Source organism: Urocitellus parryii, chromosome 10 (assembly GCF_045843805.1).
Source record: "Urocitellus parryii isolate mUroPar1 chromosome 10, mUroPar1.hap1, whole genome shotgun sequence".
NCBI classification, from domain to species: domain Eukaryota; kingdom Metazoa; phylum Chordata; class Mammalia; order Rodentia; family Sciuridae; genus Urocitellus; species Urocitellus parryii.
This window is the reverse complement of record NC_135540.1, coordinates 87,904,119-87,928,733: the sequence shown is the minus strand read 5'-3', so window position 1 is coordinate 87,928,733 and position 24,615 is coordinate 87,904,119. Positions and strand designations below refer to the sequence as shown.

The 24,615-nt window shown below is 32.1% G+C and overlaps 1 protein-coding gene across 2 annotated transcripts in view; it reads left to right on the top strand.

Moving 5' to 3' along the window:
• The window catches only part of Mthfd2l (methylenetetrahydrofolate dehydrogenase (NADP+ dependent) 2 like), a 102,511-nt gene that overhangs the window by 1,073 nt on the left and 76,823 nt on the right, over positions 1-24,615 (top strand). The window contains exons 2-3 of one of the 2 annotated variants that reach the window (XM_026408468.2): positions 14,157-14,341; positions 14,948-15,070. In XM_026408468.2, coding sequence (XP_026264253.2) covers positions 14,157-14,341; positions 14,948-15,070 — 308 coding nt within the window. Of the gene's footprint in view, positions 1-1,017; positions 4,858-14,156; positions 14,342-14,947; positions 15,071-24,615 lie in introns of those variants that run through there. The other variant, XM_026408467.2, reaches the window with a different exon arrangement.

The following is a 24,615-nucleotide window of genomic DNA, read 5'->3' as shown; positions in this document are numbered from 1 at the left end:
CAGAGCCAGGGCTTCCAAAAAGGCATTTTCTCTGCTGTTTTACATGACCACACATTGTCCTGTACTTTAGTATTTCTAGTGCCTGGTATGCTACTTGGAAAGAGTAATAGTATGTAATCATAGATGCTGTTTATTTAACTTAAATTAATTCATTCCCCAGTGTATACATTTGGGTCTTAGTCTTGAGTGACTGAATTAAGTTTACTATAGAGTTTACTTTGGACATGGTTTCTAGTAACTAGGCCTTCCACAGTGATATGTGAGAAAATAACAGTGATTCAGAGAACTGGTTGTGTAAAGTGTAAATGGTGTCTAAGAATTTGTGATTTGGAATTACCAGTCAGCTGTACTTCCTAGAAAAATAAAATTCTGTAGAATTCTATTTGCTATTTGTATTACAGAACTGTGGGGGTTATTTAATATTGCCAGTCTAAATTATTTAGTTAGATCATCATTCTTTGAATTTCCATTGTTTTAAGCCTTCTTTCCAGAGTATAATAACCTTTTTCGAATTGTACAAGTTGATTAATTTCTCGTTGTCAGGTTGATGTAAGCACTTCCATCTCCTTTCCGTTACCTGTGACCATTGAATAGGTCACAAACAATATATAACCAAAATATTTGGTAGTAGCTACGAGTTTCATATGCAATAGCACATATACACTTACGGAGAATTTAGATCTTATTTGAAAGCCTCCTTATAATTTAAAATAATTGAGTGGAATGGTTTTGGAAAGCTATTATTCATATAAATGTTAAGAGGTATTACTTTCAGTCTTGCTGCTTTCTGCACCATTTCATGCAGATTATAATTATATAAAAGTAAATAATATTTTTAAAGACAGAAGTAATCAAATTAAGATAGGTAATATTTTTGACATTCTGTTGGCACTGATTACCATATTTGAAGGTGAGGTTGGCTGTAAGGTTGAGAAACACCTGTGGACTGGTGGATCTCGGGTGGGGAGGACTTTGGACAGTGTGTTGATGCTTATTGGTGTCTCTTTTCTCTTCTAGGACCAGCAGAGAGAAGAGATTCCATCCTCCAGAGGTCGCCACTGTCTGCCTCCCCACTTGTCCCTATCCTCAGTCATCTTTTAAAAAATGTATAGTGACACATTAGTTATCTAGTTCTGCATAGTGAATGTCACTTGTATTTAATATTATTCCTATTGATAGAAATTTGGAGCTTAGCATTATTTTGACTGAAAATTATCTTTCAGTTTGATAACTCTTTCCCTAGTAATATTGACTGTTTTAAATGAACAGATCTGTCACCAGTTTCTGAGTGTTCTAAAGCCTGAAATGAAAAATATTTTTAATTATTTTTTTATATTTGTGACTATAATTTGTGACACTTATAATAATGGGATATATTAAATACATTTTAAATGGAGAAATTTTTAAATAAGAATTTCAAGAAATAATATTTGATGGAATTTGGAAAATTCAAATTCTTGAGGTATTATTTAACATTTTCAGTGGTTTTCTCTGTAAAATTTGCAATGAGATTTTCCCCCATTTATGAATGAAATGTTAGATATTATTAATTGGGGAAAATTAATTATTATCAAATAAATAAACCCTTTTGTTTATTGTAGTTTCTTATTTCTTGAAATTACCTACACATGCTGTGCTTAATAAGGAGTTAATAAATTTGAAGTATCCTGGGTTGTAAATATCATGTGAATTTTGGGTTAGGGCTTTTCAGTGGAGGGAGGGAGCCTGGCAACAGCCTATCCCATGTGGGTAGACAGTGTATATTAATGCCAGGATCAAAGCAGATTTACAGGTATCCTACAACATAGGAACTTCTCCAAATCCTGTTTTAGATCACTGTACATGAACTGCTCATTTTCAGTAACTAAATGAAAATCCCATGTGTTTGTTTCATGTTTATCTTGCTGCTTAGTGATTTCTCCAATCATTATTTTGAAAGATTGTCTTTTTTTCCCTCCTTACAAATACTCTTATTTCTTTTAGCATCTATAAACTTTTGTGTACCAGCCCTACAGCTTTTTATTAAGGCCTCACCTTTCTGTATGTCTCACTGCCAATGGCTATAATTTTTACACCTAGGCCAACATTAAAAAAATATATATATACATACACACACACACACACACACACACACACACAAACACACACATACATTTTTGGAGCTAGTAAACATGCTATGTTATTTAGATATTCATGTCTTTTTGAGTGGGTAGATGTGTTTAATCATTTAACAAAGACAATTTTTAGCAGTAACACTGTTTATTTTTCTTCACTTTCCTTTAGTATTTACTCAGTATTTCTGTCTCTGCAGTAGAGTTATCATTTGATTTAAAGACCCATTGTACTCTTTTGAAGGACCCAGACTGTAGTTAGGCCATTATAAAAGTTTATTTTCTATAGATTGATTTTAATCATTGTAGAGTTAATCTTAAAGGCAGTCCAGTGACAGTTTCTCAAAATCATATTCTGTTTTGTTGACAAATGTAGTGTGGTTTTTCCTATCTTACTGCATTATTTTATTCTAGTGAAAGTATGATATAATAGCCATCTGTGTATAATTTTGATTTCTAAGCAGTTCTTGTGTCATAAATTTAGAAATTAAATGTTTTACCATTTGGTATCTCATGCTTTAGTTTAATCATTGCATCTGTGTCCAGCTGTTCAGAGATAGTGTGTATTTCCAAAACCAAGTTTTTGATTAAAATGGGTCAGTAGAGGAAAAAAAAAAGGGACTGATGTTAATCTTAGATCTTGTTAGTCATGGTCTTAGTTATAATTTCGCATTATCTTAAATGACCGGAATCTTTGTTTTTGAAATGCTTTGAAGTTATGTTATATTTTCTTGTTAATACCCTTGATTGGATAATAAAAACAGCAGCAGGGGAGTAAAAAAACCCAAGTAAACTAAAGCACTAGATTATCTTTCACAGCTGTATAAGTTCTGAAAATAGCTTGGCTTAGAGATGATGAAATTGTTGACAGAGTTAGGAATAGCTTAGATGAAATTTGAACTGTAAAGTGGGATAAACTGAAAGAACAATTTGTAACTAATGATATTTTCTATTAAAAATTGCAAATTGAATCCAAGAAAATAGAAATCTTTGTAGTCAGAATGAATCATAGTCCAAACTAACATAATAGTAGTGCCAAAGAAGATCTTACAGCTGAATATATCCAAGAAGGCTTATGACTGCTAACATTACATCAAGAGCTTTTTTTGTGTGCTGTTAGTTTTTTTTTTTTTTAACATTTCAATGTGTGCACGATATTACATTGAATCATTTGTCAACTTCTTAACCTGGTCATATTGCTATTAATGTTTAGTTCTTGAAAAATGAAATAATTTACTTTAAGATTCAGGTCATTTATTTGTCAACATCATACCAGCCAGGTTTCTTCACTTAATGATCTATGATTACACTCATTAAAACCTGTGTTTTGAACCAAAAGTTTTGTAATTCTAAAGATTTGTAATTCTAAAGTGAGGGCATTTATATGATTTAAAACAGAGATGTTCACCCTTTTTCATTTTTCTCTTTATAACTTCACAATGAATGTCATCTTGCCTTTAAGAAATCCAGTTTTATTGTTGAGAAATAAATTTTTATTAATATACAAGGAGGCTTTGTGCATTTTGCAGAGATTTTTCACATACAGTATATTTTTAAATTCTTAAAACAACTGATGGAAATGGGCACTACTGCTGTCCTGAGTTAACAGATTGGGAGGTCACTAACATCTAATAAATCCAGCATTTTTTCCATTGTAAATATTAGCAGCAAATCACAATACTGTTGGTGCTTGTAATATAACCAATAAAAAGCACAAATATATTAATACAGAGTGAATGCAGAGGGGCTGGGACTGTAGCTCAGTGGTTAAGTGCTTGTCTTGCCTGTGTGAGGCACTGGGTTCATCCTCAGCACCACATAAAAGTAAAGATGTTGTGTGTCCATCTACAACTAAAAAAATATTTAAAAAATAGAGTGGATGCAGATACCTATAAACATCTATATTTATATATTAATCATTTCTTTGATATTATGGTAGTTAAAAGATCTGCCCTTAGATCCTGTTATTTAATGCTTCATTTTTAAAAAAGAAATAATTTGATTACAATATATCAAAAAACCTGGTTTTCTTTGTGATCTTACATATTCTATCTTAAACATTTAAAACAGTTATTCTGAGAATATGTCTCTAAATTTCAGCATATGAACCAGGAGTTCTCACAGCACAAAGATTAGCATCTAAGATTCTTCCTGGGTAAAATAAGTTCATAAAAAGCACACATTTGTTTAGGTTGTTACAATGTTCTAATTTACATGTTAGGGTCCGAGTGAACATGTTATAAAATTGAATATAAAAAATAATCATGCATAATAAAAACTTGGCTTCTCTTCTGTTAACTTTCAAATGTATGATTTTTAGTGAAATAATTTCAAGGTATGAGTATTTAGGATATGAAATGAAATGTTTTTAAACCATTCATAAACTTAAAGTTTATTGACACTTATTGACTTTTAAAACACCTCAAAAGGCTCCCTTGTACTAGTGATTTGTTTTATTCCAAATGTAACTTTTCTCTGGTTCCCTTGGGTATTATTAATTCAAAATCAAAATGTGTAAGTTATGCCATAAAACAGAAAGTGATTAACATATATGTTAGAAACTGCTGAGAACTTTTAATTTCCTAATGATTTTGTTAGGCTTTTTATCTTTAAAATAAACAGTTTACTGAAACTCTTATTCAAATTCTGATTAAAAAGAAGATTGAAAAAAGGGTATAAGACTTGTCAATTGTATAAATCAAACTATTGATTTGGCTAAAATTTTGCTGATATTTTACTATTTTGTGGTGGGATTTATTGATTTACAAAAAGTGATTATTTTTCTTGTTTATTACTTTGCTGTGGTTATTAAACACTATATTGAGTTGTAGTCCATAGATTAAAATGGTTACATTTATTTTCTGGAAGTACAGGTAAATAAGTGCATAGAAATAATGCTAAGTGCTGATGACTTTGTTTTTATATTGTTCCAGGTTATTTGAATAGACTGTATTATTAAATAGAAACTAGGAGAAAGAGCCATTTTTGCAAACAAGTCAGTCAGTTCTTAGCCAAATCCTTTTAGGTAAGGTCACAGAAAGTATTCTCGTTATACAGATAGGGGAATAGCCTGCCTTTGAAAGCAGTTACAAGACTTGCCTGATAATAGGGCTGCTAGTGGTGGACACTATCTGGCTTTAGGTGAACAATTTTTACTGCATAGTACTGCCTCAATACTCCCTTCCACCCCTTCTGCTATTTTTCCTATGAAGCCCCATTTAGAAGCTAGCTCAGCAAGGGGGAGAAAAGTAAGTATGAGAAGTCTGCCTTTCTTGGGAGGTGGCAGGGAGGGCAGGTACTGTGTAAGGGTGTTCATTTAGTAAGGCTGTTGTAGCAAGGTACCACAAAGTAGGTGACTTAAAACAATAGAATTCTATCCTCACACATTTTGGAAGCCAGAAGTCTGGAATCTAGTTATCTTCAGGGCAGTGTTCTCTCTCCTAGCTTCTGGTTGTTGCCAGTAGTCCTTAGTATTCTTTAGTACTTGGTGCATAATTTAATCTTTGCCTCTGTAGTTACGTCACTGTGTTCTCTCTGAGTTTTTACAGGGTATTCTGTGTGTGTTTGTCTCTTTTCTTGAAAGAACAGCAGTTGTTTTGGAATAAGGGCCCCACTGTATTCCAGTTTGATGTTATCTTAAACCTTAATTACATACATAAACACCTTATCTTCAAATAAGGTCCTATGTACATCTTTTGGGGAGTGGGCACAGTTTAATCCACCATAGAATTTCAAAATAATTTATACATTGCTTGAGGTATCATTTAATTAGTTCAGTTCTTTCCTTGGGTTTGAAAGGGTATGTTTCTGTTTGTCAGCTTTGGTTTCACTAATTATAGTTCACTAAAAGCTTCAAATCTGAAAATGTTCTTTTCTCTTTTTGGTCTATTTGCTCAATAGTGGATTAATAATTTCTAACAGATTTTAAGCAAAATACAACAATTTTAGATCTTTTAAGCTGATTTGCAAAATATATTTTTAAAAATTATTTTTTCTAAAACCTGGTAAGGCAACAAAGAGAAGAGAATACTTTCTAGGTGAAAATATTTTTTGTATTAAACATAAATTTTTCAACATAATTTAAAATTTAGCCACAATATATATGTACAATATTTATTAATTTTGGTATGGGTTTTTACTTCAATTGATCAAAGATTATAGCTTATACCTTGTTTGTACATATTTATGGATAGCATGTATTTCATGACCAATTTCAAGCATATTTATGCATCATAATTTTCTTCATACTGAAAGTAGATGATGGCCTCCTATCACTAATACTAGATTGGGATTCCTCCTTTGAGAGTATTGGGCCTAAATCTGAGGTTCTTAACTGGGGCTCTGTAGAGCCATGTTAATAATAAACTGGGATTTTCAGATCTACCTATATCTCAGCAAATTCCTGATAACTCTTTAACAAGTCTGTTTTATCAATTGTGAGTCTTGTATTTTGTGACATTAGAGCTCTGACCTTATCAGTAGATTAATATTTTGTCCCAGTAATGAAAAGCTAACACAGATAGGAAAACAAAAATGTGTGTGTGTGTGTGTGTGTGTGTGTGTGTGTGTTTTCAAATTCTAGAGCTACTGAACATTTTGGAATATTGAAACAAACCTACAAAATTCCAAGAAATCTTCAAGAGCAAACTTGATCAAACAGAAGAAAGAATCAGTAAACTCAAAGACAGGTCATTCAAATTTACCCAGTTAGAGATGTAAGAGTGAGGAAATAGTACTTATGGGATACTGTCAAGTGAACTAATATGCAAATTATGGGAGTCTCAGAAGGAGCAGAGAAAGAAAAAGGGCAGAAAGTTTATTTAAAGAAATAATGACATTAAACTTCTTAAATTAAGAACTACAAATAGATTAAATACACAGATACTTTATAATCAAATTCTCAGTGAATTCTGAAAGCAGCAAAAGAAAAGTAACATCACATAAAAAGGAATTCTCCATAAGGCTATCAGCTTGAGAAGAAAAAAGTAAGAAATGAACAAAGAATAAAAGATCTACAAATCAACCAGAAAATAATTAACAAAATGATAGTAGTGACTCTTTGCCTATCCGTAATAATCTTGAGTGCAAGTGAATTAAATTGTCCAAACAAAAAACATGCAGTGATTAATGAATAAAAATCAAGGTTCAACTATATTCTGCCCACCAGAGACATATTTTAGTTTTAAGTATAAATGTGGGTTGAAAGCCAAGTGAGGAAAAAAGATACTCTATACAAATGGTAACCAAAAGACATAAAGGATTATTATACTTTGACAAAATAAACAAATCTGAGGCAAAGGAGGTCATTACATAATAATAGGAATCAATTCTTTAAGAGTGTACGATGGTTGTAAATATGTAAAGTAAATATCAACAGAACTAAAGAGAGGAATAGAGATCAATACAATAATGATAAGGAACTTCACTACCCCACTTTAAAAAATAGATAATCCAGATGGAAAATCAAAAAAGAACAGTGGTCTTGGACAACAGTATAGACCAAGTTAACCTAACAGAAATACAGGACATTCCATCCAATAGCCATAAAAATATACATTCTTCTCAAACACACAGGATAGATCATATTAGGTTACCAAAAAAAAAAAAAAAAAGATTTAGCAAATTGAAGATGATTGAAATCAAGTATTTTCTTACCACACTGATGTGAAACTAGGTATCAATGAGTATGTAATAGAAATTTTCACAAATATGTGAAAAAAGGAAAAGAAGCCTCAAAATTGTAAACTAAAGAGATATTTTTACCACTGATTCCACAGAAATATAAATGATCATAAGAAACTCCTATAAACAAGTATACATCAACAAATTGAATAATCTAGAAGAAATGAGTGAGTTCCTAGAAATATACAACTTATGAGACTGAACATGAAGAAATACAGGTTATGAGCAGGCCAATAATAAGAGACTGGACTTGGTAATAAAATGCCTTTTAACAAAGAAAACCCTGGGCACCTGATGGCTTCAATGGTGAACACTATCAAGCTTTAATAAGTAATACTAACCCTTTTAAATTTCTTCAAAAAATGGAAGAGGGAGCATGTCCAAACCCATTTTACAAGGTCAGCATTACTTCTATAACAAAGCCAGACAAGGTCATCACAAAAAAGGAAACTACAAGTCAATGCCCCTGATGAAAATAGATGCAAAAATAATAAAACAGTAGTAAATTGAATTTGGTAGTTATTTGAAAGGATTATATGCCAAGATGAAGTGGGATTTAGCATTAGGATGGAAAAATAAGCTAACACATATAGATAAGTATGATGCTCTACGTTAACAAAATGAAGGATGACCATCTTATGATCATCTCAGTAGATGAAAAGCATTTGACAAAATTCAATGTTCTTTCATGATGAAAACTCAACAAATAAGAAGCCTACCTCAACATATTAACCTTACATCACACCCACAAACAACAAAATATTCAGTTGTAAAAAGCTGAAAACTTTTCCTCTAAAACTGGGAACAAGACTAGCATACCCACCCTTGCCACTTCTATTCAATATAGCATAAAAGCTGGAGTCAAAGAAATTAGGCAAGAAAAAGACTAATTAAACACATCCAAATTAAGAAAGAACAGTTCTCTCTCTCTATCCCTCTCTCTCTTTCTGTCTCTCCTACCCCTGCTGCCCATTGGGGGTGGTGGCATGATCATTAAAAGAAAAATATATATATATATATCCCTAAAACTTCTACCAAAAAATTAATAATTCAGTAAGTTTGCAGAAGATAAAATAAATATACAAAACTCAGCATTTCTATATACTGACAACAAACTATGAGAGAAAGAAAAAAATCCCACTTATAACAGCTTATAAAAACTAAAATACTTAGAAATAGATTTAACCAAGAAGATGAAAGATCCATTCACTGAAAACTATAAAACACTGATGAAGGAAACTGAAAAAGACAAACAAGATATCCCATTCTTGTGGAGTAGAAGAATTAATATTATTAAAGCATCCATACTACCCCTAGTTGTCTATAGATAATTTGTAAGTTCTAACAAAATTCCAAAGGCAGTTTTCACAGAAGTAGACAAAAAATCCTTAAGTTCACATGGAATTATAAAAGATCCTGAAGAGCCAGACAGTCTTGGATAAGAAGAGTGAAGATGGAGGCATCACCCTATCTCATCTCAAAATATAATATCAAGTTATAGTAATATGGCATAAAAATAAGCATATAGATCAATGAAACAGAATAGAGATCCCACACATTTATATTTAATTGAAGATGGAGAAAGGACACAATAGAGAAAGTTTCTTTAATAAGTGGTTTTTGGGAAAGCAATATTATTATACTGAGGGACGAAATTAGATTATCTCATGCCATATACAAAACTCAAAATGGATTAAAGACTTAAATCCTGAAATCATACATCTTCTAGAAGAAAATATATGGAAAAACTCTTTGACTTTGGTCTGGGAAAGGATTTGTTTTTAGATATGAGCCCAGAAGCATAAGACTTAAAAACAAAAATGGGATTGCATAAAACTCAAAACTTTACATACAGCAAAGGAAATACTTGACAGTCAAGAGACAACATACAAAATGAGAGAAAATATTTGCAAACCCTACACATAGTAAGTATTAATATAAAAATATAAGGAATTCAACTCAATAAACAACCCACTTAAAAATGGGCAAATGAAAAAAAAAAGGGCACACGGCTTTAATACAAACTTCTCTAAAGAAATAAAAATGGCCAACAGATTTATGAAAAAATTGCTAAATATTATTTGTCATCAAGTAAACACAAATTAAAACCATAATGAGATATTTCTTCATACCCATTAGGATGGCTATTATCAGAAGTAAAGAAATAGCAAATATTGAGTATATGGAGATATAGGAAACTTTGTGCACTGTTTGTAGGAATATGTATCATTTATGGAAGATAATTAGAGGTTCCTAGAAAAGATGTTCCTAGAAATAGTATTACTATTAAAAATAGTATTACTATTTGATCCAACAATCCAGCTTCTGGTTATATATTCCAAGGAAATGAAATCAGTTTGTTGAAGAGATCTCTATACTCTGATGTTCTTTGTAGCATTTTTCATAGTAGCCAAGATGTAAAAACAACCTATGCCCATTGATGGATGAAGGCATAAGAAAATCTGCTATATAACTATACAGAAAGGAATGTTGCTCAGTCACAAAGAGAAAATCCTGTCTTTTGAAATAACATGAATGAACTTGGTGGACCTTATGATAAGTACAATAGGCTAGACACAGAATACCACATCCCTCGCTTACATGTGAAATCTAAAATAGTTGAACTCAGAATTAGAATGGTGGTTACTGGAGGCGAGAGGTGAGAAGAAAGAACTAGGGAGATGTGGATCAAAGGATACAAAGTTTCAGTTAGGATGGATAGGTTCTTGAGATCTACTGTACAGCATAGTGGCTATATATTTCATACTTGAATATTATAGGACTATAGATCTTAAATGTTTTCACAACAAAATAGTGATTAGTTTGTGACATGCTAGACATGTTACTTAGCTTTATTTAGCCATTTTACAATGCATACATATACAAAACATTTTGTACACCATAAATACACACACACACTTACAGTTGTCTTTTTAAATTATATTTTAATAAAGCTGTGGGGAATAATAACTATTAAACTAAAATATAGTTCTACTAAACAATTACCAAAATACTATTAAATAACTACTAAAACATGGACATAGATTAATAATGTAACTGAACAGAAAAATGGTCAAAAGAGACAACAGGCCTTCAATAGAAGAACTTTGGCCAATACACCTCTAAGACATCCAAACTTTAGTAATTAGGGCAATGTATATCAAAATAACAATGAAATACCCTTTAGCTAATTGATCAAAGTTAAAAACCTTGGTAATATCAAGAGAATAAAGGAAAGCTTAGAGTCTACTAGGGAGAGAGATTAATTTTAGAATTTAATATAGTACTGAAGGTTAAGAACAGACTACTGTAGGAGCCCCTAGCAGAGGCAATTCCTCCATGGTGTAGAAAGGCTTCTAAGTTGAGACTTGAGTAATGTGTTGGATGGACTTGCCAGGGAGGCTGGAGGGGTAAGAAAGAGAAGAGAATGCTTGGCTGAAGGAATAGTGTATGTGAAGGCCCAGAAATCAGAACATACATCATTGGTGAATTAAAATACAGTTGGTGTGTAGTTTGGAACTTGGTGAGTATAGTGTTCTTTAGCAGTGAGTCTAAAGAAGCTCATGAAGTGGCCCTAGGAATTTGCATTTTAGTAAAAACTCCTTTTTACTTATTTTTGAGGTTAAAAAAAATTTGGTGTCATTTTTGACTTCCATCCTTCTTCTCAAATCCTGCACCCAATCTCAGTAAATGCCCCCCAAAAGATTCCCAATTAGACAACTTAGCACCTCCAGTACTGTCTAATGCACCAGCATCCCTTACTTGGAATACACTGGTCTCATTGGCATCTCCTTCTCTCCTTGTGATTTTATAAATCTACCCTCCATATTTTCACTAGATTTCATTTTCAAAAAGAAAATCAGTTCATGTCATTCTTCTCAGAATCTCTAAATGGCTGCCTGTCTCACAGTAAAAGCCAATCTCCTTTTAAAGACTTGCAGGGCCTTGTATGACCTGATATCTAGCTACTTATCTGACTTCCTATCTTTTCCTGGTTCATTTGTTCTCCTCACTATAGCAACTCTTGCTGCTCCTCCAACATGCCAGCACACTCCTGCCTAAAAGCTTTCATACATGCTATGCTATGTGCTTCCCTGGGCCTAATATTCTTTTCACACACTACTTATTAGTTTTATTTATTTCTGTTCCAATATCACCTTTTTTAACAGTTTCACCTTAACCATTGATACAAAATAATTTTGGCCCTCAAATGGGTCCTTTCCCTCTATTATGTCACACATGATATATTAAATATTTACTTAAATTTTTTTCATATGTCTTCTTTAACTGGAATATAGTTTCCATGTAAGTGGTGCACTTTACCCTTTTAGCTTTTCAATAGTATGCATATTGAAAAGTCTCATTTTTTTATGCACTACATTCTGTGATCCAGAAAATTTGTTTTCAGTTCTTCTATCGTATAGACTGATGCAGGCATTCTCTCATGGGGCCTCTGCTAATTCTGGGTAGCTTCATTCAGTTTCTTATTGTTTCTACAGAGTAGGCTTGGTTGGGCTCTGAGGTGACTGAAGGGATCAATGCAAAGGTCCAGTTACTAATGAAAATTATCAGAATCTCAATTCTTAATTTACTCACAAACACCAGCTAGGCTATATCATTTCAGTTATACATAGTAATCTGATTTAACATCTTAATGCTTTATTGTAAAGGAATCCCTTCCATGTTCTCAGACTTAACATAGGATGTAGTTGAATTTAATTTGTATATAGTTGTTTTGTCCCTTTGGAAGCTAGGAATCAGTTTATGCCATTGTCATTTCTGACATCCTCAGGGTCACATGTCTTCGAAGCATCTGGTCCATAATTACCCTGGACCATGTTTAGTGACGGACAGCTTCATAGTAGTCTATGAACAAATTATTGTGTTTAACAGAGAATCAATTAATAGCATCAACAGCAACATTTCTATTCATATGCTATAAACATAAGACAGAGACCAAGTGTTTTGTATTTTAAAATATAAATGTGTTCTTTACTGTGAGAGTGAATTATCTGTTAGCAGATAAACCTGCTTCTGTAAGAATGTTTTATCCTAACTGAATATTGCTGACACAAATTAATTTATTAAAAGTATTTACTTTTTTACTGTCTCTTAGAAATGAATTGTGCTGTAATTATTTATCATATCTGCAACCCTTAATATTTGCTAATATAGAAGGTAATTTATATTTTAGTATTAAAAGGCCACTTAAATAAATTCATAAAATATGGGAAACAAAAATTCATAATGGAAAAAGTTTATTAATTTATCTTTAAAAATAAAACTCAAAATTAAGCATATTTATTTTAATTTGATTTAGTCTATAATTGTAATAAGCATGACAAGACTGACAGCTTAAGTCAGGGTGTTGATCAGGGTGAGAGAATAAAATTATTCCTTGGAGAAGTTAAAAGGGTTGTGTAGCATGGTGCTCATGGCTTCAGGCTCTTATATAGGATGTATTAAGCAAGAGTGAACTGATTTAGCCTTAAGGTCACAAGCTTTGGGGGCTACTTATACACAACATGGAGCACAAGTTTGAAATTAGGTGCTAGTTTTAACTAAGCTCTGATGATTTATCTCTCTAGAAAGAATATATAATATAGCCAATATTATAGTAGAGATCTTGAGTATGTGACTTGACAATTAAAAAATGTATATGAATGAAAGTTATAAAGAAATGTATAAAGTAGTGTTTTTGTTTATTTAGGCTGCTAAACCAGCATACCATAAACTTAGTGGCTTATGAACAAAAGAAATTTATTTCTCAAGTTCTGAAGGCTGAAATCCAAGATTAACATACCAGGAAATTTGGTATCTAGTAAGGACCTCCTCCTTGATTCTGTGTGCTCACACGGAAAAATGAGACCCTCTCTAGTCTCATTCATGAGGACTCCATCCTTTTGCCCTAATCATCTAATAAATGACCCACCTCCTAATACCATATCCTTGGGGGTTAGGATTTCAACATACAAATTTTGGGGAAAGACAAACATTTCCCCTATAGGGGGTGGATTATAAAGTAGAACTGAAAAGCAGAATTGGAATCCTTCACAAAATTACAAATATATTTATGAATCTGAAGAGTGTTCAATATAATTGAGAAAATCAAATTTTGGATGCCTATCCCTGTTTTTTTCATTCTTGTACCTTAAATTTATGCAGTGGAATGAATGAAATATTTTTTAGCAAGAGTGAACTGATTTAACCTTAAGGTCACAAGTCTGTGGGGCTACTCATACACAACATGGAGCACAAGTTTGAAGTTAGGTGCTGGTTTTAACTAAGCTCTGATGATTTATCTCTTCAGAAAGAATATATATGCATTTTTAGTATTAAAACTTTTTGTTTCATTTTCCATAGATATGAAGCTGTTGTCATCTCAGGAACTGAAATGGCCAAGCAAATCCAGAAAGAAATACATCAAGGTGTGGAATCATGGATTGCCCTTGGGCACAGAAGACCTCACCTCAGTATCATTTTAGTGGGAGACAACCCAGCAAGCCATACATATGTCAGGAATAAGATAAAAGCTGCTTCAGCAGTAGGTGGGTATGTGTTTTAGTTGGAATTATTGTTTAGTGTTTTTATTTAAAGGAGTGATCATTATAAATGATGATTATCAAATAAGCATCATTTGAATAACATGTATCATTATTATTAGAGATTATCCAGTTACCAAAGTTTATGTTAATCTTACTAGTTTTTTTCTGATTTTTTATGGAGTGTGTTCAACGTGATTTCATATTTTATGGGAGATATTAGAGGAATACTTAATATTAAAAGGGCCTACATATTCATTATATTTGCTTTAATGAAATAATAACCTCCCTTACTCTGTTCTAGTTGGCCTAATAGTGTTGGTGGTAGTGGTATTTTTACTCTGGTTAAATATATTAATAGTAGGTTGTATCAAATTAGTGCAAATTGTCACTTGGGAAAGAATGTATAACCAAAGAATGCGTATGAGTCATGAGAAAACATCTGATCTATTTGAGAAATCCTACCCTATGATATGTTGAACACTGTCTTTGTATGAGGGGCTTTCCCTCCAGTGGGATGGGTGCATAGGAAATGAATCACACACTGTTGAACACCATTAATGAAAAACCATATTTTGGTTAGGTAAGTGATTTTGCTTATTTTTCTTCCAGGTATCTGTAGTGAGCTCATTCTAAAACCTAAGGATGTTTCTCAGGAAGAACTTTTGGATATAACTGATCAATTGAACATGGACCCAAGAGTCAGTGGTATATTAGTTCAGTTACCGCTTCCAGGTACGTAAGGCTCTTCCATATGTCTGGTTTGTCTAGGATAAAGGGTATCTTTCAACATAATATCATAAACCTACAGGTAATTTATGCAATATATTCATAAGGAGACTAACTATTATACTAATGGTGGGGTAATAGGTAACAACTTCTGAATCATTTATGGTGACATTGATGAAAACCTATGAAAGAAAAATTTAGGCATTGGCAATACCCACACTTCTTGCTTTGCACAATAGTGTACAACCATAAAAATGACTGTGTACAGTAAAATCAAGCAATATAATCTTAATAATCAATAAGAAACAATAATTTTTCTGTGACTTTAACATTTTTTCTTAAATTCTTACAAACTGTCTTTGTATGGTTTATAAATATAGTGAAATAAAAAGTGAAACTAATGTTTATTCAAAACACTAATTTAAAACATTAGCAACATTGAGAATTAAAGTTTTTTTGTTTTGTGTTTGTTTTGTAAAGAGTAGTGTATAGTATGAGCTTGGCATGGTGACATAAGTCTGTAATTCCAGTTACTATGGGGATCTAGGTAGGAGGATGGCAAGTTTGAGGACAATCGAGGCAACTTAGTGTCTCAACATAAGAGGGACAGGGCTGTAGCTTAGTGGTAGAGCACTTGCCTAGCATGTGTGAGACCCTCACTTTGATCTCCAGTACTGAAAAAACAAAAAAGAGTAGTTTGAAGTTTGAAGTGCTTACCCCTCATTACACAACTTATGATGTGGAGCGAACATCTTTTCAATGCTATGGCAAATTGAACTGTCATATTCCTGTCCACGTTTTGATCAGCTTCCAACATTTTATCCTTGATACTTTCAATGTTATGAAATATTGCTAATAGTTCCTTTAATGTGAGATTTTATGCAGTTATAATTTCCTCTGGGACACCATCATCCTTTTTATCACACTTCCTATGTTTATGTCAATCAGTTCACCTTCACTAAGTTCCTCTGGATGCATAGCCAAATCTCTGCAAAGGATGCAATGTCAGCATTCCACAGTCAATTAGAACCCTGTGGAAGTGGCTTTTCAATATTGTTCTTGCCTTCACTTTATACAGGCCTCTGTCTCTCCTATCTTTGTTTTGCTGTTACCATTTTTCAGATCTACTACTCATGTACATTTCACTTTTAGTATTATGATTTTATGAGTGTTCACTGAACTTTCATCTTTATAGGTTAATGCCCTTTGTTAGTTTTCCACTTTGTAAAATGTCATATGGGTTTATCTGTCTGGGAGACATGGTTACAACATACTTTGGTTTCCCATGTTTTAACTGGGTAAAAACATGAGGAAAAAACATGCAGTATCCATTCTCCAGGGGTCTTTGAAAGAAGTGGTATGATTGGTCAGCGATCATGATGCTGATCTGTTATTTACATAGTAATTATGGACTGAACAACCAGTAGCTGTTATGTAATTACAGTTAATATAGAATGATAGCTGAAATTTGAACTATGTTGTTGTTGGAGGAATGGTATCACTTAACTAAATTGAGGTTCTGAAATTTGTGCATATTTGAATTGTGCAAGTGAGGATTGCTATATTAGAAGTTAGTTTTTACAGTTTCAAGTTATGTAAGTTTTTATCAACAATTTTATGATGGGCAGAAAGTAAAGTTATATGATGTTTTTATATTTCCTTTAATGATATAACTTAATATCTTGGTATACATGATAATTTTATGGTGTTTAAATTATATCAAAAATTCATACTTTTAATTATTTTTCTCCAATCTAGTGACATTTAAAAATAGTAAAATTGGAAAGGATCATAGAAGTTATCAAGGTTTTTTTCTGAGAAAAATTCTGAGATAGATAATGCTGTATATTCTTCATGTTAATGTAGTGTTATGTCACTTCCTTTTAAAACTAGGTGAAGAATTCAACACATGCAATACTCCCATTTCATATTCTAGATAAATGAGATTTAGAGAAGATTAAAAGTTCATTAACATTATAAATCTTCCCAAAAAGTTTTGTTGGTGTTTGACAGTTGTTTGGCTTATGCAAAAAAAAAAAAAAAAACTTTTGGTACTCTATTTGCTAAGCAATCATTTAATAGCTTGCAGTTGTTGAAACTTCCTCCAATTGCATTTTTACAATATTTAAATAGTTTTACAAGACATACAACAATACTAACTCTTAAAATGCCCATACTACTCCAAGTGATCTATAGATTCATTGTAATACCTATCAAAATTTCAGTAGTACATTGCATAAAAATACATAATACAATACTAAAGTTCATTTGAAACTATGAAAGACCCTGAATGTCCAAAGCAATTCAGAGCAAAAGGAACAAAGATAGGCCTCATGCTACTTGATCTCAAAATCAACTACAAAGCTATAGTACTCAAATCAGCACAGTACTTGCACAAATAGGTATGCGTAGGTCAATAAAACAGAATAGAGAGCCCAGGAATAAATTCACATTTAAGGTCAACTATTTTTGACAAAAGCACACATTAGAAAAGGACAGTCTCTTTAAGAAATTAATCAAAGACTTAAATGTAGACCTGAAACTGTAAACCGTAAAGAGAAAAACTTGGGGAGTTTTTTGACATTCTTCTGGGCTCTGAGTCTTAGATGTGACCCCTAAGCACAGGCAATAAAAGCAAAAATACATGAATGGAATTGTATCAAACTAAAATGCTCATGCACAGAAAAGGAAACAATAGAGAGGAGACAACATATAGAATGGGAAAAATATTTGTAAATCACATACATGATAAGGGGTTAATATAAAAAATGCAAGCAACTCACAAAACTCAATAGCAAGGAAACAAATAACCTGATTAAAAAAATGGACAAAGAAACTGAATAGTCATTTCCAAAAAAACCCATAAAAATAGTTAACATGTATATAAAAAATGCTCAATCACACTAATCATTAGGGGAAAGTAAATTAAAACCATAATGAGATATTGCCTCCTATCTGTTAGGATAGTTACTATCATGAAAACAAAAAATAGGTGTTGATAAGGATGTGCATAAAAGGGCACCAGGATGAGGAGAAAAGGAAACTGTCCTGAATTTTTGTTGAGAACGTGAATTGGTACACTCATTATAGGAAACAGTATGGAGGTTCTTCAGAAGTTAAAAATAAAATTATCATATAATCCAGGAGTCCCCCTTTTAGGTGTATAACCAAAGGACATGAAATCAGTTTGCCAAGGAGACATCTGTATTCTCATATCCACTGAAGGATTTTTTATAATAGCCAATATATAGAATCAACCTAAATACTTATCAACAGATAAATGGATAAAGAAAATATTGTGTGTATACTATGGAATGATGTTGAGTCACTGAAGAAGAAAATTCTGCCATTTGTGATAACATGAAAGAATATGGAGTACATTATGCTAAGTGAAATAGACCAGGCAAAGAGAGACAATTACTGCATGATCTCATTAAGTGTAGAATCTAAAACAAGTCAAACCCATAGAAATACAGGGTGGTTACTGTGATGGGGGCTGGAGTGTGTGTGTGTGTGAATGTGTGTGAGTGTGTGTGTGAATGAGTGTGTGTGTCTAAATAGGTCAAAGGGCACAAAATTTCTGTCATGATGAATAAATTCTGTTGAACAACATGGTGACTATAGTGTTAATAATGTATTGTATACTTAAAAATTACTGAGAAGGTAGATTGTACATGGTCTTACCACACAAAATTATATATAGATTAGATATTCTAATGAGTTTGACTTGGCCAATCTATAAAATTGTATACATGTTTGAAAACATAATGGAATGGGAATGTAGCTCAGTTATACAGAGCTTGCATAGCATGAGTAAGGCCCTGGGGTCTAATCTCCAGCTCCATCAAAAAATGTATATAGTATACCATAATACATATAATTTTTAATCTATCAATTTAAAAAATTAAAAATCATTTTACAAACTACTACATGTAATTTCTCAGGGAGTTCTAACTGTATTAGATTTAATTTATCTTAATAAAATCAAAATTTTATCTAGAAATTTTACCCTTTTTAAGAGCAACCTTCTTATTTGGGGACTTTGTTATCAATATGCCACTAGATGGCACTGGCTATCCATCTGTACTAGAAAACAAATTGAACTCTGTTCATTTCAGAGTAAGAAACAATCAAAGGGACCATAGCAAATTCTAGATGCTCTGTGCAAGGGCCTTTTTCTATCTTGCTGAAAAGTCTCTTTCTATATATTTACCTGAACACATACACACAAAATAATAATGGTGAATATTAATTGCGTTAAACATTTATTATGTCAGGCAGTTTACATTTATTAACTCATTGAATCCTCACAATAATCCTGTGGAGTTGAAGTTATGTAAATTTTTCTGATGTGGTATTTCAGGCACAAAATGGTTATATAACTTCCTTCCAGGTTACAGAGCTTCTGAGTAATTAAGCTGGAATTTGAATCCAGGCAGACTGATCTCACATGCTAATACTTTTAGCCATCTTTGATGCCCTCACCAGCTTATCAGTATTAACTAGTGAGTAGGAGGATTGTTTGAAATGTATGTGCTCATGTTGTGACTTATAATGTTCTGAAAGACAGTCTAATGTAACATGTTGTTAAAAGACAAACTCTAGAAACCCATGGCTTGAGTTTGGATCTTGGTTCTACCATTTACTAATAGGTAATATTGAAATATTGGTCAGTTTTTACTTCACCTCTCTGTGTCTTACTCTTCCTATCTATAAAATAAAAAAAGATAATTCCTACAATAAGGATTTTTTGAGAATTAAATAAAATAATCAATATAAAGAAGTATCTGTTATGTAGTAATAAAAATGGATTCCCAGTTATTTTATTGTAGAAATCTGAGATTCTTTTTCACAATTAGGCCAAAGTCTTGAATAAAATAAATTCCAAACTATAACTATTATTCTAATGTTGGGAGCACAAGGTTGCATAAGGATTAAATAGAACCTGTAATCAGTTCTCATGTACTTCAGGAGGGTAAAAGCAAAGGAATGAGATAGAATCATTTCCTGCCTAATGGTACTAGGTCTGTCATAGGCTAAGCTCCTGTTTGTGTTTGAAAGCTGTGCAACCTTAGCCAGGATTGGAGGTACCCAGGTTATAACTGTGTGTCTACAGTCATTATAGCTTATCTGTCCTATAGCTGACTTTAAAGCTTAGAAGGACTAAAAAGACCATATGTAGGTGTTTCACTTGTCCAGATTGTGCATAGATTCTATCAGTAGTGATTAGTGAGAATTTTAAGATGAGTGAGAAGTCTGTTATTCATGTTCCTTTTTTTTTCTCATTATGACATTTTATTTGCTTTGAATTTTATTGAGTTATATCTATTACTCTGATGTTCTATTGAAAGTTAAATCTTTTGTGAAGTATATATTTGCATATAGAATTTTTTAAAAAGTGGAACAATGTTTCTTTAAAACCAGGAAATAGTGACATCCTTTTCAAGGTAATGACAGGGAACTTATAATATCCACAATCTCGAAGCACAGTGGAATTTTGCTATGAACATTTATCATAGTAGGGGACTTGGTGCACAGTGAATTTTGTTTAAGAGGGTTTAAATTGTATGAACTGTGTGAAAGCATTTATATCTAAGCCTAGGAAACAATAATCACTCATTTAACACTCACAACCCTTAACACTAGGATCTGTTTTTACCTGTGGATTATAGTTAAGAAAACTGAGGGAAATGAATAACCTATTAAGTTCACAGAGACCCAGAGTAGCAGTATGTGGCCAGAAGAACCAGATACAGTGTGCTTCTGACCCTAGTCCTGGTGCCACCACAAAGCCTCTAAGGTAGGCATTTGGAGATGCTTGCTTACTCTTCCATATTTGCTTATTTTCTGAGAAGCCTACTTCTCACTTGTTTCTGACACCATTAGGTAGAATGGGAAGGCTTAGTCTATATTGTCTTTTTGTACAATATTTTTCAAGTACTTCCTTCAGTTATTTAGTTTCAAACATTTGAGAATTAAAATCTTTTGATTACTGTAATAGAATTGAACAGAGAGATGAGAAATAAGTATAGCATTAAATGATTAAATCTAAAGGGGACAAGTTAAAGAGCGGGAGTTTACTCTGTGGATTTAACATAAATAAATATTCTAATAATTAGTAGGTATAAAAGTGTGGATATTGAACCTAATTTGTAAGTGTGGAGAGCGGTATATTTGTCTAGAACTTGATCCTTTATTTAGTAGGAAAAAAACTTTTGATATAATTGTTTTTCATAAGATATCATCAAATTTATGTATGCAGAATACTCACTATTCTGGTTTTAAAGTTCTTGATCAGAGCAGTACATTTTAATCATCCTGGACTCTTTCATGTATATAGAGCCATTTATTTTATTTTATTTCTAAATAAATGGCTTTTAAATTTTAACTTGATTTTTGTTCTATTATTCTCTCTCTCTCTCTCTCTCTCTCTCTCCCTCCCTCCCTCCCTCTCTCTTTCTCTATGGGAGAAACCCAAGTTCTATGTTTTAGTATTCAGAACAATTCCACTTAGGGACAGTTGTAGTCAACAATTTATCCCTGAAATCTATCCAGTATCATGGTAGACTCAATGAGTATTAGTGAAGGAATGTATGAATCCTGAAGTTTCTCAGTCACTGCTTTTTTATAATTGACGTAAGTGTCATCTATGTTTCTACATGAAACAGAGTAGCTGTGTCACTGTTTAAGATTTGATGAGACTCTCATACCCACATATCCTTGAAAATTTGCTGCTATAGTATTCATTATATAGAGAGCATGCTAGAAAAATCCACATTTTATTACTTGAATAAGGATTTGGCCACTGACCCCTTGACTATGTTGGCTACTTTTCAAATGTACTAAGGCTCAGTCTTTCCTATCCTCAGGTCTTAGCTTAAATGCCATTGCTTTAGGGAGGCCTTCTCAGGCCATTTATTATCATTATCTATTCGAGAACTGCTTTTTTTTTTTTCTGTGACAGAGGCAAATGAAGTTTTCCAAATACTCATATCTGCTTGTAATTCCCATTTTCTCTTGGCAATTACCTTGAGCCCATGAAACTTGTGGCTACTGTGAGGCAAAGTGACTTCTTGAGCCACATTTGGACTGAGATGGTTAAGTGCACTATATTCCTCTCCTACTCCTGATTTTGTTTCAGTGATCTTGGAAGCTGGATGTTACAGGTTATTGTAAATTACAAGAAGTTGGGCAGTGGAATTCTTTTTTTTTTAACTTTATTTATTTATGTGGTGCTGAGGATCCAACCCAAGGCCTTGCATGTGCAAGGCAAGTGCTCTACCACTGAGCCATAATCTCAGCCCCGGGCAGTGGAATTCTTATTGGAATTCAATGAATAAATAAGTAGCCTTTTATAAGTGACTGAGATTTGAGATTTTTTTGTAAACTCTGAAACTTAAAAATCCAAGAAGTTCAACAAACTTTTTTTTCCATATTTTTTTTTATTTGGAAGCTCAACAAACTAAAAGCCCATGAAATATGAAGAAAATTACATCAAACAACACCATAATCAAATTATTCAAAACTACTAGAAAAAAAAACCCAAACACTTAAAAGAAGCAGGGGTAGGAAAGATATGTAACCTTTAGAAAAACACAGAGAATGATGAAAGATTTCTTGTCAGAAACAACGCAAGCAAGAAAATAGTGGAGCATCTTTATCTTCCAAGTATTGAAAGGGAAAAACTAAAAAAGTCAAACAGGAATTCAATACCCAGTGTAAAAAACTTTTTTTTTCAAAAGCAAGAAGTAAAACATACAAAAAACTTTTTTTTCCCAGATATACCAGAAAAGGGAGATTCCAGGTAAAGCTAAAAGAATTAATTACTGGTAGCGTTTTCTTTCTAATATAAGAAATATTAAAGGATGTTCTACAGGAAAAAAGGGAATGATACTATACATATATATAGAGAGAGATATAGGTCTATCCAAAGGAATGAAGAGCTCTGGAAATGGTAACTACTTGTGTATGTATATATATATACACATATATGTGTGTGTCTCCCTACTATTTAAATCATTTTAGAAGATAATGTTTAACTAAAAATGAAATCGATACAGCATATGATTTGTAACATAAGTAAAAGTAAAGTGTATGACAAAAATAGCATAAAAGTCAAGAGGGAATGAGTGGTAGAATATTGTTGTTCCATTCTTATACTATATGTGAAGTGATACAGTATCACTTGTTGATATACTATGGTAAGTTAAAGATGTACACTGTGAAACCAAAAGCAACCATTAAAATACCACAATAGTTATAGCTGATAAGCCAATAAAAGACAAAAATTATTTTATTATATTATAATAATATATTATTTAATTGTGTTGATATATTAATAATTATTAATATTAATAATGATAAATTAATATGTAAATAAAAGACATAAAATACATTATAAATAGGGTTGTCATGAATATTCAATGAACCTAAAGGAAGAAAGATGGAGAAAAGACAGCAAACACATAATAATATGATAGTTTTAAACATGTAAAATGTAATGAGAGTAACCCAATAAACATAAGAGGTTGTCAAACTGGATAAAAATCAAGACTTAACTTTATGTTGCTTACAGGAAAAACACTTCAAATGTAAAAACAGTGAGATTAAAAGTAAGAGGATGCTAACATTAATCAAAGGAAAGCTTGAGTACTTATGTTAATATCAAGCAAAGCATATTTCAGAATATTTCCAAGGATCAAGAGGTCATTCCATAGTACTTGAGATTTCAGCTAATCAAAAAGAAATAACAATATTAATTTAAATGCCTAATAGGAAAGCTTCAATTATGTGAAAACAGACCCAGTGGAATAGTAAGAAAAAGGAAACATCTGAAATTATCACTAGAGGTTTTAAAATATCTCTCTTAATAATTGAGAAAACAAATAGGCAGAAAATCAGTATGTATGTAGATTTGAGTATAGTGTCAACCCATTTGATCCTATTAACATTTGTATAACACTTTCTTGCAAATATTAGAATATACTTTTCTTTTTTCAAGTTCATATGGAATACTTACCAAGACAAAAAACATTCTAGGCCATAAACCAAATCTCAAATTTAAAGGACTCATGTTACATGAAGCACATCCTCAGAATACAGTGGAAATAAATTAAAAATCAATAGCAGAAAAATATCTAAAAAATCCTAACAATTGAAAACTAAATAACCTGCTTCTGAATAACCCTTGTGTAGAGGAAAAAGGAAAATTACAAATTATTTTAAACTTTTTATGAATACACATACACAAAACACAACATATCAAAATTTATGAGATGCCATTAAAATGGCTCTTAGGGAAAAATAAATAGCACTAAATGCCTATCTTAGAAAAGAATGGTCCCAAATAAATAATCTCTGCTTTTCCTTAAAGATACTACTAAAATTTATTTTGTAGTTAAAACCATTCCACAAAGAAGTCTATATTCAGACAGATTCCCTGTAGAATTCTGTCAAATATTTAGGGAATACAATACAGAGGAAGGAATTCTTCCTGACTATAAGAGTCCACGATTACCCTTATACCAAAAACCTGAAAAAGACATTACAAG